The sequence below is a fragment of the Salvia hispanica genome, chromosome 4, assembly GCF_029641045.1.
Source record: "Salvia hispanica isolate PSC_SH4W2 chromosome 4, Shi_PSC_v1, whole genome shotgun sequence".
NCBI classification, from domain to species: domain Eukaryota; kingdom Viridiplantae; phylum Streptophyta; class Magnoliopsida; order Lamiales; family Lamiaceae; genus Salvia; species Salvia hispanica.
The window spans coordinates 33,153,150-33,168,301 of NC_142695.1; the positions used below are offsets into that span (position 1 = coordinate 33,153,150).

A 15,152-nucleotide genomic window follows, 5' to 3' on the forward strand; every position below is an offset into this window, starting at 1 on the left:
GTCATAGTCAACCCTCTCCTACTAAATAATCTCACAACCTCTTCTACTAAATAATCTCACAACTTAATCCTAGATTATATCTTGCTACTATTTTATCTAGTAAACCATACACCACCTTAATACACTCTACTTCAAGATTTGTTTGTGTAGTAGTACGAATTTAATCAATCGATTATCAGATAAAGTCTGTATAGTATAGAATCCAGAATATGATAGAATAACCAAGTTGCTTCATTTAAGCAAAAACTTGTAGTCTTAGAAATTGTACAAAAATCATAGTACATGACTAATGTTAACCTTGCCAAATACAATATTGCCCCATCTCTCTTTACCACAAGCGAACTGGAAACCTTTTGCATAACAGAAGAACACGAAAACAATATGGTAATCATGAAAATTTCAGATCAATATGAAAAGCTATAAATAGTGCATTCACTCATTAACTACAAACTAAAAGACATTCACCAAAAACAAGATACTATCATCTGACCTCAATTTTCAAGAATTCAAATCACGGGAAGCAAAGCCTTGCCATCTGCATTAATCGGCATGCGTTGTCATGAATAAAACTAATGCTTCACTAAAAATAAGTAGAGATTTATGTAAACAAAGTTTTACTTCTCTTTAAATTTCAAGGGAAGCGTGAGAAGACATCATCCTTCTATAGCAGTCCGAACTTACTGCCGTATCAAGGGGAGAAGAAAAGGAGATTAGCAGCTTTTTGACTAACCTGGAGAGCAAGAACCGTGCAAGTGGGCTCATATTGGCATTTGAATTAAGCTCCTTGTTCACTTGCTTCTTTTTGTTGTCAGCTTCTGCATTTGTTGCCTGCATTTCTACCTTGCCCTTCGCAAAGATCTGAGCTGCAAGATCCCGGAGGTCTTGCACAGAACCTTCCTTCGAACTGCACATTTCGCTCTAGTTGGTGGATACCATACGATGATGAAAAAACATATTTCACCCCAAAAATAAAAAATTATGGGGCACAAACACAAAATTAGAAAAGATGTTACGTAGTTCAAATCGACCTTGCCAATTGCTGAAGCAACTTGGTGACAAATAGTTCAGAAGACCCAGGCCTAACATTCTCCATATCCATTAAAGCATTAGTGACTTTCTGAAAGATTGAACCTCCTGGATCATCGACAATTGCCTGGATCATTAACAAAATCTTATACAATGATTATGCCTGTAACTATAATTTTAAAAGTCAAACTACATATAAAGAAAGAATAAAAAATAAATGTTAATATTTCTACAAAAAGGTGAGCTATTAAAGGTTATTGTGGACATTTTCTATTTAATTCCATGGACTTCAAAACCTGCATGTTGTACCCAAATTTCCAAAAGGCCCCTATGTATTGGGATCAATTTTGCAATTTCCAAGTTTATTGGTGTCTGATACTACTATCAAAGCTTTTACATAATCAGGTTATGAGTAATGTCTTAATTCCTTTAATTTTCATAGAACTGAAATGAAAACATACATCTTTAAGTGAAGGGATCAGGAGCACTGATAAAGGGGCAGACAAAGCTGCTACGGAACTTCTTGCATTGTCCGCATTCTCAGTTGAGTGCGGGGATCTTAAAAATGCCTTCTGAGCATCAAGATAATCATGAGAATATCTGGATTGGCTGTTCCATGTTTCATGACAGAGAAAATTATTGAAAAGGTTACTACAAATTTCAGCATTTTGCAAAGGAGGGGGGGGGGTGTTCTGGAGCAAAAACATACCTTGATGAGTCAAAACTTGTCGTTGTGTAGTCCGGCTCTATCCTTCTGCTCTCTTGCAAATCTCTGTTCCCCTTGCTCAATGCAGACCTATCCCTTCCTTTTCTGCCTCCGTGAATAGCAGCCTTAGCCTAAATAAGTATGAAACATGTCTTTGTGAAAAACGGTCATATAATGAAACTACATCCTTTAAAGTGACAAGGCAAGCATGGTAGGATTCTCCAATGTAATATTGATTAAAATTGTATTTCAACCTCGGCAAGATTGGTTTCACTGTCTTCAAGAGCTGCACTAAAAGTTCTCTCTTGAAGCCCAAGCCTAGACTTTGGAGTTCTCGGAGACTCTGAATCTTCATGCTGTCCACGATAAACAACAGTACCACTGATCGAAGAATCTTCAGCGGATGTATATTTGCTGCTAGACTAGAATAGCAATTAAAAGAATACTTAATTGGTATCACCGTAATGCAGCAGACTATAACACTATCTTTTTAGCTCAATCAATGAATGCACATACAGTTGAACTTTGGCTGCTGAACTGAGAGGATCGTGGAACTCCTCTTGGAGATCGAACAATGACAGTTCCTGTCCCACTTGCATCATCCTGAAAGTTGAGAACAGATACAGAAAATTTTAGACATTGTGGTATGTTTAATGTTTATAATCATAAGTTTCTTTCAGAAACTGTGATTTTAATTCAAGACATCTGTCATGAATTTTATTTAAGAGGGAATTCCAAGTGGAGCATAGACAAAAACAAAGAATGAGAGCTTGCACAAGGAATTACATTCTGCATCAAATAAATGGCAAGTATCCAAGTACCAGCAATTGATAAACTATCTAGTTAAATGGACTAGCAATAATAGATAATAAAGCCCAGATTTGTATAAGTCTAACTAGCAAGCATGTATGACTATCCAACTGATTCTGAAGCACTGATCAGAACACTGATTAAGGGTGAAAATGGATTGGAGATCTTCATTGGAAAGTATAAAGTCTGAAGCAAATAACAAAATGAAATTAGAATTAAACTGAAGTGACCAGACTTAATGAATTATCCAAAGCTTCAAAGTGGTTTCTGGAGAAGGACACCTGTTATTATTAGTAAAGTCATGTGTTTCCGTCCATCTTCAGATGTTCAGTATGTCAAGTATCTAAAATAATTCCAACACCTCAATCCTACTTCTCATCAACATAGACTGAACTCAATTGTTTGGAAAACGACTATCCTTTGGGCTTATGAGTAGCAATTACGATGTGCTCATATGCTATGGGAAACACACATGAGCCTGAATGTATATAGAAGGGATAAGCATGCCATACATCTTCAAGATAATTTCCTTGATTGGCTGGATCATTGGTCTGTGACCTTGTGGAGAGCTCTGAGGCAGTATGAAGCATGATTCCAGAAGCAGAAGACTGCTGGTTACTAGCATCTAAGGTTTTTTTAGGAGTAGATTGATTTAATGGCACTTCCGGCTTTCTTTCTCTCACCTGAGGCGGTCTTACAACACTTCGAACAGTTCCCGTGCTACCTGATGCACCAATACTGAAGTCCCATCCGGCATTTCTCAGACCCGTTGCCTGACTACTGCATTAAAAACATTCAGCCCAACATCTTGTAACAATTAGTCAGGATCCATAGTGTATCAACAAATTTGACTGACCTGACTCGAACTGTATCACCATGTCCAGACTCTCTATTCACTTTTACAGTTCCAGAAGCTTCTCCCAAGGGTGTTGCGCCATTTTCATTCTCACCGTCAATTTGAAACTTGGGCCGCTCTCTTGAAAAGTAGAAAGTAGAAGTTATGCACTCATGCACTATATATGGTGTAAGCTTTCGGAGCTTAAGAGAGAAGATCTTGACATATGCCATGCATCAAAACACCAGACTCAATGTTACTCCCTCTGTCCCAAGATAAGTGACTCACATTCCTTTTTGGGACGTACCAAGATAAGTGACCCATTTCCTTTTTTAGCATTCTCTCTTTTACTTTTTCTCTCTACTTTATTAACTCCATTTTCTTAAATCCCGTGCCGAAAAGTTTTAGGTCACTTATCTTGGGACGGAGGGAGTATATCTTTAGAGACAAAATGTCACATATGTGATTTGTCATAGGTAAAGTAAAGATTATTCTACAGAAATCACTCAATCAAGTATTAGACATACTTAAGCATACAGGGCAATAAGCATATGTTAGTTACTGGGTGGTTTTCAAAAGGTGACATATAGCAGAACTGATAATAGTTGTTGCAAAAGTTATTAAGTATCGGAAAGAAATTTTAAAGAACTTAGGTACAATAAAGAGATAATAACGCACCTGATTCTCTCCAGAAGCCTTGGACTCTTTCTAGCAGTTCTAATAAAACGATGCTTAAGGAGTTCCTTTGCACTGGACCTCTAAGATCAAATATTAAGAGAAATCAGAGCATAAGAACTGGCATGAAGCACAAGACAAATCAAAAAAAGAAAGATAGCATTGGACCTCTATCAAATATTAAGAGAAATCATAGCACCATATATATGATTGCGAGATTAATTATTATTCCTAAGAGAACAAAAAATAAGAGAGAAATGCACTAAAAAGTTCATTGGAAATAAAGCACCTCTCTAACTGTTAAATACCCTTAGGAGGCTTTTGTTTTGGGTGATAGGCAGGATACATAAAAAAAAAGTTAGGCTTTGAGCTTGCTGGGTCATGTAATCCTTCAAATAGTCAGTCCTATGAACCATAGATCCAAGTTATCACCCAAACATAACTCCATCTCAATTAATGTTTTCCTGGGATCAGCTAGTTTGCCAACACCACGGACAAGCAGATATAAATGGAAGGTGGATAAAAGTTCATGAAAACTACCTCTGCAGGATTCTTCTTCAAACAGAGAGAAACAAATTCTTTCAAGGGACGAGAGAAATGCTCATCTAGCTGAATAACAAAGACCATTATTAATTCAACAGGGTTAAAGAAAGAACATAAAAGTAGCTAACAGGGTGGATTATGAGAAGCTTATGATGGTACACCTGTGGTGGATTTTCTCGAGGAATGATGAAAAGCACTCTCATAGGGTGGAGGTCAGCAAGTGGAGGTTCACCCTTTGCCATCTCAATTGCAGTTATCCCCAGAGACCATATATCTGCCTGTGTCAAACAAAGTTCCAAAAGTTATCAAGAGGAAGAGGGGGATTACGGTCAATTAATTCTGCCAGATCATGAAAACTCAGATAGATATGAAGGTTGGGGAGTGGGTGACAGAGGACATACCTTCTCATTATAACCTTCAGAGTTTTGAATAACCTCTGGAGCCATCCAAAATGGCGTTCCTACAAAAGTCTAACTTCTAATTGCATTAGATTGAGAGATGTAATCACTCTTTGGACAGTTCCACCTCAGCTTAACAAAGAGCATGAGTTGGACTATTTTGCATTCAACCTCATTATAGGGATTAGGGATAAATAATATTATATCACATTATCTGTTCATAGAAACTTAGGCTTTAGTGAATAAGAATATGGATTGGAAAGTGAATGAGCAAGGTTGGAAAAGCAGCAAGGAAAAATATATTCACTATGGGGACCATGTCAAACATCCAGATTGGCAATTTTAAACAAATAAGGTCCCAATTTTGTAGAAAGCATGATGACCATGGAGTAACACATTGTAATTTGTAATAAAACTAGAGCAAAGTTAAGAAAGAAGGTCAATAATTCTCAAGCAGAAGCCACAAAATTAAAAAATATATATGTACCTTTCTCCTTGAAATTGTCCTTGTCAATTGAGCAGAAACTCCGAAATCTGCTACCTGTACCAGATGCAAATAAATTAAAGCAGTAATAAAGAAAATTCTATTCAAAGATCTTCAAGCTATCATAAAACTGCTGTAACTGACAAAAACCATACCTTAACGTCTCCACTCTCTGTCAATAGAACGTTTGCCGCTGCAAAATCACAATGCAAAAGTTATTTAATAACAAATTATGAGGGAAAATGGACATAGAAGGTTAAGGTTAGATGCAGTCAATACTCAGAAACGGTTGTATTATGATTTCATAAGAAGATTGAAAATAACATTGGAGAGGACCGAGGTACAGAATCTGAGAAACACATTATGAATTATTAATAATTTGAAAGCATGCATGATAGATAAATTGTCACCAAGTTCAAAAAGTAGAAAGAACAAGATCATGTAAAACGAAGTGATATTGCCTGATAATATACCTTTAATATCTCGATGAATTTTCCCCTCACTGTGAAGATACTCAATTGCATGGAGTAAGTCACGTAAAATCCAAGCTATTGAAACTTCATCAAGCGGCAGGTTTGGTTGAATCTGCATAGGAATAGAATATTATCCTATGTGAACTGTGAAGGGTCAATGAATAACCAAGTAGCAGCAGCAACAGTGGCTACTATTTGATACTAATCCCATATTGGTTCCACATGAAAGTGTGGAATAGCATATATATGGGAATCAGCCTTTCACCTTTGACCATGGTGTTGGATTAAGTTAGGTCTCCATAACTTATATGCTTATCACTGTTTCATCCCAATATGAGTTTACATTAAATGTTCCTCTTGATACTTCTAAAAATTGACAGGGTTTTTCCAGATAAAGAATGTTCTCGCGCACTTTTTAATGTCTATAGAAGGCATATAGATGCTGAATCACGTTACATTGACTAACGGGCATGGCTTAAAAAATAAATATAAAAAAACGGAAGAACCATAGTATTTACCAACGGAATAATTACTAGAATCATAATTGATATTTGGAGAACCTGATGTAGCTGCTACAAGAATCGTGACAGAACAGATTACTACTTTCTGTCATATAATGTACTAACAAACTTAAATCGTGAAGTATAGTACAATATGGAATTCCAGATCTAGGGTGAGTAAGTTTCAAAAGATTGATATAATGAATTGAAGAAAAATGAAAGGATGTGAAAGTAAACTACCAGATCAGCAACAGAACCACCAGCCATGTATTCCATGACTATCCACAGCTTTGTTTGGTGCAAATAAGAACAATAATACTCGGTGATATATGGAGATCGGCATTCTGAAAGGACCGCAATTTCCTACGAACAAATAAAATGAAATGAAAGATATGACTGTATAACTTCAATCGATAAAGTTACAGAAGTCTCTAATGTACCTTCTGGATGTCCTCTATCTCATCCTCCCTGTGAAAGAACAAGGAAGTATAAGGCACAATGAAGGGTCTATTCTTGAGATCCAAAGAATAAACAATCATTTAAAACCAAGGCAGAGACATTTGCATTACTTCAGAATTGATTATAGCCCCACATATAAGAGAATAGGTAACATTGACTAACTTCCATAAAACCAAAATCAAATACTTGATCCCAAGGAATATATCACATGGGCATGGTTGACAAACCAGAAGAAGTTAATTCTTTCTACGCCTCACTTTTACTGAATTTTTTATCTACGCTTCAATCATGACTTATTTGTAGTCTGGACCTGGACTAACTTGAAAGAGCTAATCCAGCCTCTTTGCCAAGCTAGCTAATTGTCCTGTAAGTTTACAACCATATTGGAAGTGCATGCAGCGCAGCTCCTGACCTTAGAAATTTACCCGCTACTAGTTCAAATGTCTTGTGCAATCATAGTTCTGACGAGCTTAGAAGCATTTATTTTTTTAAAGTTATAATTCGAAGTATCTGATCTCAAATTTCTAACTCATGACCTGGGGTAGTATCTGCATAACTTGAGAAAGAAAGCGCACTCATTCAAAAGATATGGACAAGCTAAATGCATGTAGGTTTTATGGAAATTAAAAACAAAATTCAAAGCTGTCAACCTCATAAGCTTGAAGACATTTGAAATGAAGATTGACAAGATAGTCATGACTTGAACGTGTTCAAATTTCGAAGTTCAAACTGTTTTACAAATTTGAGTATGATTTTTACCATATTTACACTGATAAATCATACTCCCTCCGTCCCACAAGAGTATGCACTCTTTCCTTTTTAGTTTGTCCAACAAGAGTATGTACTTTCTAATTTGGAAACCCTTTTCTCTCTAAAGAGGTAGGACCCATTCTCCACTAACAATACTTTAATTACCTTCTTTCTACCTCTCTTACTTTACCAATTTTGCATTAAAACTCGTGACCAACTAAAAGTGCATACTCTTGTGGGACGGAGAGAGTATAATAATATCATGGCGAGATATAGGTTCACAAACGAACAAAGGGATCGAGAAGTAAACTATTTCAGTAAATAGGTTTCCGCATATCAAATGAACATGCTCGTCTCAAACTCTTATATATAGATCAAAATAGGCATGGTTCTTAAGCAGATCAGTTTCCATTTGTATATTTTAACGACTATATATTATGTTAACATAGTATACATAGACTCACCTCCTTCAGTTGCCATTTATTTAGGGAACAAATTCAGATCAGTTGCATCAATGCTATACTATCAACCACTGGATTTGCTCCAGTTTCTTATACAAGAAAACCCATTATTCACAAAATTTCAACTTACTCTGACCATAAACCTAATGATCCTTAATCCTCAACCCAACACAAATCAGCAGCAGAAGAAGGAAATTGAAATGGGGAATCAACTCACAGCTAGTTGCACTGACACTGAACTAACACACCTCAGCATACCCTAAATGCATAGCTGAGCAAGGATTTCTCAAGAATCATCTGCAATCTTCACCCTCTTTATAACTTCGATGACTTCATGATACCACAGACTTGCCAGAAAGATTGGACTGAAGAGATAACTAAATTTCGTCAGACAATCCATCTATGCTGCCTGCCTGAGACCCTAAGAAAATTTGTGGACTCTTAATGGAGGAAAGGGGTCTCATACCACACCGCTCCTTACAAGTACTATTTCCCCACACCTCCCAACATACCAGCCCGCACCAAATTAAACAACCTTGCCCCATGTATGTTGCGCATACTAGCCAAGAAAAATGATGATGTATCCTATAACATTCATCAGACCTAGTTCAGTACTTCCACCACACAAAAATAACCCAAAAAAAAAGCCATTTCCTCCCATATAACATGGCTATGCAAATTGACTGAATTAATTAGGGAAAAGAACAGGTTAGAAAAAATAGTAAGATACTTTACAGCAATTCAGAAAACAATGCCGCATGTAACAAATTTTTTTACACATTAATCTTGGTGGGAGCATGGCATGTTTAGTAAAACAAATCCAAAGCCATAAATACACTCACGATTCTTCCAAATCAATGGCCTTGATGGCAACATCCCTCTTGAGTTCCTTATCATACCTGCAAAGAAAAATAGAAAAAACAATTTGATTAGTTGTGTAATAAATAATTTACACACTAACAAGCTAATAAAACTAGTACCAATACTTACTTTTTTCCAAAAAAAGAAAAGTGACTCTTAAGATGAGGGTCAAAAAATCCACACACGAACAAATCAGAAATCTAATCAGAAAAATTAGACAATTTTTAGTTATGCCAAATGGATTTCTAGCCACAAATTGGCTTTTATTGCAAACACCAATTTAACATGGTCTTTGGAAAAAGTTCTACAAGTTCCTTGCAATGCATGATGCATCATAAAGCCATTGTCAGCAAAATCTCTTCTTCAAAGATCAAATGAAAGAAACTTTGTTCAGGTAGGAACACATTACATATTTCACATACAGAATACCATATGTTCTATAAGAGAGAGGTTCTCCCCTGTGTGATTTTCATAACAACATAAGCTGATATTCCATAGAAACATACGCAAACATTACAGAATCTTCTCAAGCCATAGAAGCTAGCAATCCAGCCTAATCTAACATTAACCGGTAGAAATCATACTCATTCAAAGTCAGAATATAACTAAGAGTACTTAAATGTGAACCTATCTGTTTACTGAAATTTGGTGATTCACACTCAAGACAATCATACCAATGTGGAGCTCTAATCAATGGAACATTGACCAAAAAACATTTATGAGCAAGCTTTAATTATTAAATGAACTTCTCTCCAGGCTTAGTAAGTCATATACAGAAATCATGGATGTATGTTGCTGGCGAGTCGCATTACGCACCATTTGAATGTGGTTCAAGAATCAAACCTCAATATTTTCATAAAGTACAAAGCAAATATAACTACGTCAACTACATTTCCGTAAATTTACCCTTTATAAACATCCCCAAAGGAACCTCTTCCGATGAGCTCCAAATCACTAAATCTAGATCCTGAAGCCTCAAGTAGAGCTTCCGCTTCCGCCATTATGAAAATGCTTACTAAGCACCACTTCCCTTACCGCATTCTGAGCAAAAATAATGAATGCTCACCCGTAGCCAAACACAGTAAAATACACCAACTAAATATCACTCTTTCTTCAAATCTCGAACTCTATCTGACAATAGGATAAAGAAGATAATGAAACTGCAATTAATAAGACTGAATCATTGAGTGAGATCCAACAAATATATATAAAAAAAATCAAAATTCAAAACTGTAATCCAGGAATGCAACGGGACTACTATATATGTACAGATATCACAGTTAGGTGAAGGGGGTGGTAAAGCCTAAAGTGACTGCCCAACAGATTTTTCCAATTTTCCATTCACATAATTAATACTCCATTTTGAAACCCCAAATTTACACAATGATTGCCAAACCAATACTCCAGCAATGACTTCAACGCAAGGCATAATTTTTACTTCCAATAAAAGAATTAAACAATACACAAAGTAAAAAATGAAAATCTAACCTCGGAAATGCGGATTGGAGAAAGGATTTCGAGATTCAGAGCTGTAAACAATGAAATTGAGAAATAAGAGGAGTAAACTGAAATATAATATATACATGCATGCAATCCCTTTCTCCTGCTCTCTCGCTTGTGATTTTTTTGCGAGTGAGAGAAGATCGATAGAAAGGAAATTCAACTGTTGTTTGTTTTCGGATGCTGGGAATTTGGGAGTAGAAATTGTTGTATATCTTCAATTATTTACTGCATAAAAAATGTATATTGCGGATTTTGGGTTGGGCCTTTTTCTAAATGGGCCGCCTTCGAATTTTTTAGGGGCTAACTAATTTGAATTGGAATTCTAGCGAGGGCTGGTTAATCGGCTTAGTTCAATTAGCAATCAAATTAATTAATCACTTAATTGACCAAGAAATCGAAACGAGGTAGTCGATTAACAAAAAACGCAATGAAATCTTAAATTTTTTACTATAATTCTTGTAATAAGTCATTTGTGTGTGAAACATTAAGGACAGTTTGCAACAGTTGAGTTCATGTTGCACGAGTTGCTTGAGCCTAGAGAGAAACATGTAGAGTCGTTGATGCTATACGCTTTGTTCAATAAAGCCTTGAAAGTTGTTTGATACTTTGATATCCTACCTTAATGAGCCTATAGGGTATATGAATGATTGGTTGGTCATTTATAGCTTAATGGATGTTAGCTTCAATGGACCGATTTGCAACAACTAAAAGAAGGCTCGAGGTATAACGTTAACACTTGCACCTAAGACAAAGTATCCTACCTCTTTCTCTTTCTTTAATCGAGCATCAAATGATGAATTAATCGGGGTCCCTCTGTTTGACTGCTCTTTGCTTTTGGATGACTTATGTTAGAGGTGGTTAAACGGTTAATTGGTTATCGATTAACCAATAACCAAACCGATTAAAGACAATTAACCGAAAAACGATGTTTTCGGGTGGCCTCTTCTGTCAATTAGAGGGCTATGCTCGGTTGGGTGGTTCGGTCTTTGTTAAGCCGGGTAGCTCTTTTAGGGCGTCGTCCAACTCCAAGCGGCTCTTCCCCTCGTCCTCGTCTCGCTCATTTTCTTCGTCCTTGGTCCCTAACCAATTCAAGATCCTCGAAGGAGTCGTGGTTGCCGACGTTGAGTACTTGGCTTTGCGTCACATGTTCTTTATCTTGAGAGTAATCTCATATACCCTTTCAAAAAGGTAGGACAACATCACCCATGGCCAAAGAAAACTCCAAAGACCTAATATTGGAATATTCGGACCATACTGTTGGCCCGACAGTGGAGTCGATCGATCCTGTAATTCCACTTGGATCCATCCTGGCAGCATATGATCCCTGAATTTTCCATGTTGTTTTTAAACACATTTGCAGTTTTAATTAGTTCAAGGCATTATTTTTTATTAATCTAGATAGATTTGACTTCAAAAGCCTCAAAAAGCTCAAAGCCCATTCAAATTTATGAGAAAATATAAATTAAAACTGACTGAAACCGTTCTTTCTATATGATTCTTGAATTGATTACTTTAGATAATCATAAATTATACTCAGGGTGTATTTACCTTTTAATAATTACCAAGAAATGAGGTCAATTCTATTCATTTCCTATGTTCAGTGTCGGGCGAATTCAATTCTTTAAGGCCTGAAAATTGAGGGAAGGCCCGCATTATTTACACGAATAGAGTGCGATTGCATTTCTTCCAAAATATTTGCTATTTGCTATTTGCATTGAAGACCGAACCCAGAATTTGTGGTGAATTCCCAATGTTATCCTTGCTTTCTACCTCAACATCCTTCAACCAGTGATGATTCACACAAATTAGGGATTTAAAATATTTCCAAACCTCCTCCTTCTTCTCTCTTCTTCCTTCTCGCCAACTCCTTCTCTGTCCACTTTCGGCTACTATCGGTGGTGCCGCCGCTAGCGCTGGCTTGCGACAGCGCGCCACCAATAACCTCCTCCATTGACTAACTGTGTGTTGGGTGCAAACCTATCCCACATCGGATGAGTGAGGGAAGTTGGATTAGTATATAAGTGCTATCCATCCCTAATTAGTTTGAGGCCTTTTGGGGATGACCCAAAAAAACAAATTCATGCGGGCTTGGCTCCATTCAAAGCGGACAATATCAAATTAATATGCAGTCGACGATCCCAACAACTGGTATCAGAGCCAAGGTGGCTTTGGGTCAGGCCCTGTGTGACCAAAGGGTCGGGCCTGGATAACCCATGATCAAGTGGGGCACTGGATGACTCTAGTTAGAGTCGGGCCCGTAATGTCTCAATGTATCGACTATGTGTTCCCGATGTGGTCTCGGTTTGAGGGGAGGTTTGTTGAGTGCAAACCTATCCCACATCGGATGAGTGAAGGAAGTTGGATTAGTATATAAGTGTTATCTATCCCTAATTAGTTTGAGGCCTTTTGGGGGGAACCAAAAAAACAAATCTGTGGGGTCTTGGCTCCACCCAAAGCGGACAATATCAAACTAATATGCAGTCGACGATCCCAACACTGTGGGGCACTTTGGGAACATTGCACCAATTCGTGAGCTCTTATTTATTTAACCGAACACGCGCAGGGTTGGTGGACTCATCGATTGGGAACCGAACTCTCGAACCGAAGAAAACATTTATTCTCATTTATTTATTGATAATCTTGATGCACTGTAATGGGAGAATTAACTTAGGGTGAAGTAAACACGTCCTTAAGATTATTTTCTAATTAAGAAATATTTTGATTAAAATTGGATGCGCCCTAGATTTGTACATTTCTATTTTAGTTAATTGTTTCCGTCGGTGCCAGAGTGAAAACTAATTTGTACTTTTCACATTTATGGTGTTTGCTAATTACCATCTTAATTATTGGTGTATGGAACTCAGATATGGGTAACATGTAATAATCTCAAATTTGAATGCCACTAATGGACAATTTGGTATTAAAGGCATCCAAGGATACAATTGTGTTTATTTTAAGGCCCACCTGATTATTTTAGGTAAGAATTTATATCTGGATAGTGTCTTATCGTATTTATATCTTTTAGTAGTTGCGATTAAGGAGTAGTATAATATATTAATGATATTTTAATACGTTTGTTACAAAATCTATATTTATTTATAATAAAGCAATAGCTTAAAATAGCATGCACCAAATAAAAAAAGAAGCATATTATTTTGGCCAGGAGTCCAACTAATAATATCATAAAAATAAAAACCAATTTGAATATGTATCATTTTGAGAATAAATTTATAATTTTTTTTGGATAAAGTCGTATATTTTACACCAAATAAAAGGAAAATAGTTATAAACTTGAAAATTATAGGTTAAGAAGAGATTATATATATACAATATTATAAAGCCTTTAAGTTACTTTATTAAAAAATCGAAGTAAAACATACTCCCCACTTATGTCCACAAAACCAATTTACTCCTTCCATCCACAAAAATAGTCTAGTTTGTGGACGACACTAGTTTTAATGGAAAATTGATAACTTAAGAAAGAATGAGAAAAAATAGGTAAAATAAGAGAGATTAAGAGAAAAAGTAGGTAAAATATGAGACAAAAGAGAAAAAGTGGATAAAGTATAAGAGAAAATCTTTTCGTTTTTAGAAATCAGACTATTATTTTTTGTGGATATCCCAAAATGACAAAACGGGACTATTTTTTTGTGAACAAAGGAAGTATATTTTTTCATTTTAAGTTGTCTACAAAAATTATTTATATCCCTTCGTCCATTAAAAATATTCATATTGATGAAAGATACGAATTTTAATACAAAATAGATAAAGTATGAGAGAGATAAAGATACAGTTAATAAAGTAAAAGAAATAAAAAATTATTAATAAAGCATAAGAGAATGATAAAAAATGAATAATAAATCGAGTAACTTTCTGTTTTTAGCATGAGATTTACGATGAAGGGTGCCAGAACTTCAATCACTTTACCATTTTATAATACAACACTTTAACTATTTCTTTTTACTAATTTTTGCATTAGATTAAAACTATTTTTTCTTACTAAATTGATGTAGTAGTACTATTATTTTACAAAATTCAAAGTCATATTCAAGGGGTCTTATATAATATTTTGTTTCATAGTAGTGGAGTCATTTTATTATTTTAGTACGTGTTCTATAATAGGGAAGTCATTTTTCTTATTAGTAAAAGTCTACATATTTCTTCTCAGTTACTTTACTCTCTTTTACTATTATATTCTCTCTTCGTCTTTCTACCTTTTTCATTTCCTATTTTATTTTTTCTTTACTTAACTTACTTAACATAATTTTTTTCTTAATATCGTGCCAGAAAGAAATGAATCTACCATTATGAAACGGAGGAAGTATTGTCTAGTGTAATATCAATAAAAATCTGAAATAATAAATGAAATAATGGTCACCTGGAATAAATTATCCAACCCGACCCCCACGCACACAAAATTTGTGAAATATGATTTGAGGATAGAAGACCAAACTTATGGACATAGGTAAATTTAGAATAGAAATGTGGAAAATGAATTATTGCATGAGTTGGTAGGGAGATACAAATATTGGCATTCCATTAAAAATAAGGAGCAGAGAAAATAGAGGTTGAGTGAGCAGTTTCAGAGAGAAAGGGTGGGCCCCACAAAAGATACGGTCGTGTGGATGGCAAATCCGAGCCATGGGGCGGTCAATGCGGAGGAGAGTG

At 35.8% G+C, this 15,152-nt stretch overlaps 1 protein-coding gene across 8 annotated transcripts; it reads right to left on the bottom strand.

Moving 5' to 3' along the window:
• Positions 1-210: 210 nt before the first annotated feature.
• LOC125195810 (uncharacterized) lies at positions 211-10,681 on the bottom strand. Of its 8 annotated transcripts, none has more exons than XM_048094050.2 (22): positions 10,470-10,681; positions 9,888-10,112; positions 8,963-9,019; positions 6,891-6,918; positions 6,691-6,813; positions 5,951-6,062; positions 5,633-5,670; positions 5,481-5,534; positions 4,997-5,065; positions 4,757-4,873; positions 4,593-4,661; positions 4,056-4,135; positions 3,399-3,518; positions 3,226-3,319; positions 3,055-3,150; positions 2,249-2,335; positions 1,987-2,154; positions 1,736-1,863; positions 1,488-1,635; positions 1,029-1,153; positions 731-904; positions 211-535 (listed from the first exon to the last, which is right to left on the bottom strand). In XM_048094050.2, the coding sequence occupies exons 2-22, from the start codon at positions 9,980-9,982 to the stop codon at positions 499-501; spliced, it is 2,019 nt and encodes a 672-aa protein (XP_047950007.1). In that variant the 5' UTR covers positions 9,983-10,112; positions 10,470-10,681; the 3' UTR covers positions 211-498. The 8 variants fall into 8 exon arrangements, with proteins under 8 accessions (XP_047950007.1, XP_047950006.1, XP_047950004.1 ...); XM_048094049.2 differs by having other exon boundaries at positions 3,226-3,322; XM_048094047.2 differs by having other exon boundaries at positions 211-350; positions 491-535; positions 3,055-3,322.
• Positions 10,682-15,152: the final 4,471 nt, after the last annotated feature.